General features: G+C 51.5%; 1 protein-coding gene across 1 annotated transcript; it reads left to right on the top strand.

Moving 5' to 3' along the window:
- Positions 1-641: 641 nt before the first annotated feature.
- Positions 642-2,727, top strand: LOC104530767 (homeobox protein goosecoid-2). The gene is made up of 3 exons (XM_029086862.1): positions 642-954; positions 1,826-2,073; positions 2,623-2,727. The coding sequence occupies exons 1-3, from the start codon at positions 642-644 to the stop codon at positions 2,725-2,727; spliced, it is 666 nt and encodes a 221-aa protein (XP_028942695.1).
- The last annotated feature ends 638 nt before the right edge of the window (positions 2,728-3,365 follow it).

Raw genomic sequence — 3,365 nt, 5'->3', positions numbered from 1 at the left:
TATTAAGCTGAACTCTCTCCTTTCTCATATTGTATGATATGACAGCTCTCTTTTGATGGGAAAGCTATCATTTGGACAGAGAAAGGGATAATTTGCTTCTTTTAAGGAGTTAATCCTCTGGTCCATTTCCGGGCTGGGAACAGTTATCCTCCCCCTTCCTTGGATCGGGGGCAGCAGCACAATGGAGATCATAACCACCTCAAATCTACACCCAAGATGGAGAAATCAGATTTCCTTCTCCAGTCATTTTTGTGGGATTAGCTAAATCTTAGATCCACACTAACCCTTCACAAAGCTGCCAAGATTAGTTAGAATTTATTTTATTCACAAGGGGGTTTACGGTTTTCTTTCCAAAGGGATTATATCTCTCTCTATATATATATTTAGGGTGGCTTCAGTCATAAAGCAGCTAGGTTAGAAGGAGAAAAAGTGCATGTGTGTATAAAATAAAAACTCATCAGTGAGAATGACAGTCACTTGAAATGATAAAGCAGCAACTCTGGATGGCTTCGCTGGTCCATTTTAAAAGCTACATAAGCCGTCTTTTTCCTTGCAAGACCCCACACCAGAGTTAGCACACGGAGAGCAAACCCCACTCAGCCTGAGCTGCCCGTTCCTGTGGCTGCTGCTGCAAGCAGAGAATGTCTTCGGAGCCAGCAGTGGATGCCGACACCGGCAGGAGAGGCCTCAAGAAGCCGCGTTCGTTCAGCATCGAGGACATCCTCTCCAGCCCAGCACAGAAGAGCCCTCAGGTCCTGGTCCCACTGTGCCTGCGGGGCATCTTGGACTGCGCACCCAAGGGACTGTGTGAGCTGGAGGCCATCCCAGCCAGCTCCCTGCAGGAGGAGGAGGAGGAAGAGGAGGAGGAGGAAGAGCTGGAAGGTGCAGGTTGCAACTGCTGCTGCTGTTCTCACACGAGCGCCCGTTCCCTGCAGGACTCGCCAAGTTGGCTGGGTGAGTGTTTGGGTTTGATTCACGGCGTAGGGCTTGTGGAGGGGCTGGTGCCAGTGCTGGCTGGAGAGGAAAACCTGGGCGTTGAGTGACAACAGAGTGTCTGGCCTGCCACCACGGCGGTCTTCTCAGACCTCAGCTCTGGTGAGGGGCAGCAGGATCTGTTGTCAGCATCACTCCTAATAGCAGGCACTTTTACCTGCAATGCTACCAGGTTTTTAAAAGCAGCGGGGGCTATTTATCACTGTACACTACTGTTTTATTGTAAAACATTTGAGTGGGTGATGCTTCAAGGTGTGGAAGCTCTCTGTGGAGTATAGGGCCCCATGGTCATGCTGCCCAGAGCTGCATCTGCATGTCCTGACAACACCGGCCCTGGGGAACCTCACTTGTCCTGTCAGGAAAAGAGTTTTTGGTTACATCTAGTAAAAATTACTGATCTATTAAAAAAAAAAAAGTAGGGAACCCTTAAAAATGCAGTTCAAGAGCACCCTGAAAGTTCAGAAATCCCTTGTATCAGGACTGAAACACAGCTCCTAGCCAGGCTGTGAGTTTCCATCCATTTTCTGGAGCTGGCCACAGTGCAATTGGAAAGGAAAACTCAACCAGTGCTCTCCACCTGCACATTTTGGTCAGACTCAATAATCTTAAAGGTCTTTTCCAACCAAAAAGATTCTATGATTCTCCCCAAGGGATGCCCTAAGCCCTTCTCTCACTTGCATGGTGATCACACAGCTCATCACCCACGCCAGCTGGCTGGCTGCCTCTTTCCAAACAACTTGTGGGGATGCAACTTGTGCCTGAACTGCTTTGAGTGCGATGGGTATTCCAGCCCCCCGCACCTAACGCTGCCGCTGTACCTCTCCCCCTGCAGACGCCCGGTTCCCCTGGCCCATGCGGCTCTTCCACTCAGCAGTCAGGGTCTGTACGAGTCCCCAGGGGAACCCGAGCGAGCTGCAGACTTTCCACCAGATCCAGCGCCGGACGCGCCGGCACCGCACCATATTCACCGAGGACCAGCTGCAGGCCCTGGAGACACTTTTCCATCAGAACCAGTACCCGGACGTCATCACCCGCGAGCACCTGGCAAACCGCATTCACTTGAAGGAGGAGAGGGTAGAGGTGAGATCCTACCACTCGGTGAGGTGCCATCTGCTGCACCCCCCTGAGAACACAGACCGGGGCCTTGCGCTGTCTTTTTCAGGAGCTGCAGACCCAGGTTCTCATTTTAAAAAAGTCTTGGCCATTTAACAAAACACAGTTTAGGTTTGACAAGCAACAGAAGAGTGTAAAGTAGTTGTGCTGGGCTGATTTGTTCTGGTATCTGGTCCTGTAAACTCACTTACTCCATCTCTCCTAGATTCACCTACAGAAACACACAGACATGCCCAGTTACGCTCACCCCCTGCACCCCAGCGCATATTCTTTATTTATCTGATCTGTGTGACTTCTGAATTGCCACGGGGAGCTCCCAGCTCCCTTGTACCCCTTACATGTATCAACCAGGACAGCAGGGGAGGGACTGACTGAATTCTGTATCCAACTTTTCTATGGGGAAATACAGTGCAGTATCCTAAAGGTTCCACTGCACAGCCCAGGAGTGTAACTGCCTGTCCCCCTCCGAGTAACACATGAAATGCAAAAGTTCTTCTCTTGTTTTGCACTTTCTAGGTTTGGTTTAAAAACCGGCGGGCCAAGTGGCGGCATCAGAAGAGGGCATCTGCTTCAGCACTGATTCTTCAAGGCACCAAGAAGCCCTCTGAGGAGAACTGTTAGTGGCTGCAGGCTGCATCTCAGCAGATGAACACCAAGAACATCCATTTCCCGTAGCTGCTGGGTTCTGTAGGGGGGTAACCCTGGGGGATGGATGAAGCAAAAGGGAATCTCTGTGATTCCCAGAGGACAGGTAAAAGCAGACATGGTATCTTCACGTCCCAGTTTCTCTTCTAAACCTAGTTCATGTGGTAAATAACTCACCAGGCATGACCCTCAGATGCTTAAGCAGGAACCACTGCCAAAAGCCTGTGCAGGGGACAGAGCTGTTGGGTGTTAGATGTACGTGCTTCAGGAGACGGGGAGACTCCCCTCCTCGGCTCTGCTCTGTGCAGGCAGTACTTGTGCTTGTTTTACCACTGTAGATTTGCAAAATATCCTGCCAATGAAAGTTCCCTGTTGTCAGCACCTCGATGGCATCCAGCGTTGCTTTGGGTTGAGCTTCGTGAACAGGCGATTTGTTCCTTAACGAAGAAACACGGCCGTGTCCCTGCCGCCCGCGGGAGAGGTGATCCCTCGTGTGCGAGGGGCTCAGCGCTCAGCTCGCCCCGGCCGGGCTGTCACCGCGGGTGTCCGTGTCCCGGCGGGGCTGGCGACAAACCAAGCCCTGTAAAGCCAAATAAAGCAACCCCGTCCCGTCC

This window comes from Antrostomus carolinensis, unplaced genomic scaffold (genome assembly GCF_000700745.2).
Source record: "Antrostomus carolinensis isolate BGI_N321 unplaced genomic scaffold, ASM70074v2 scaffold25469, whole genome shotgun sequence".
NCBI classification, from domain to species: domain Eukaryota; kingdom Metazoa; phylum Chordata; class Aves; order Caprimulgiformes; family Caprimulgidae; genus Antrostomus; species Antrostomus carolinensis.
Note: the sequence above shows the minus strand (reverse complement) of the source record. Positions and strands in the feature narration are given on the sequence as shown.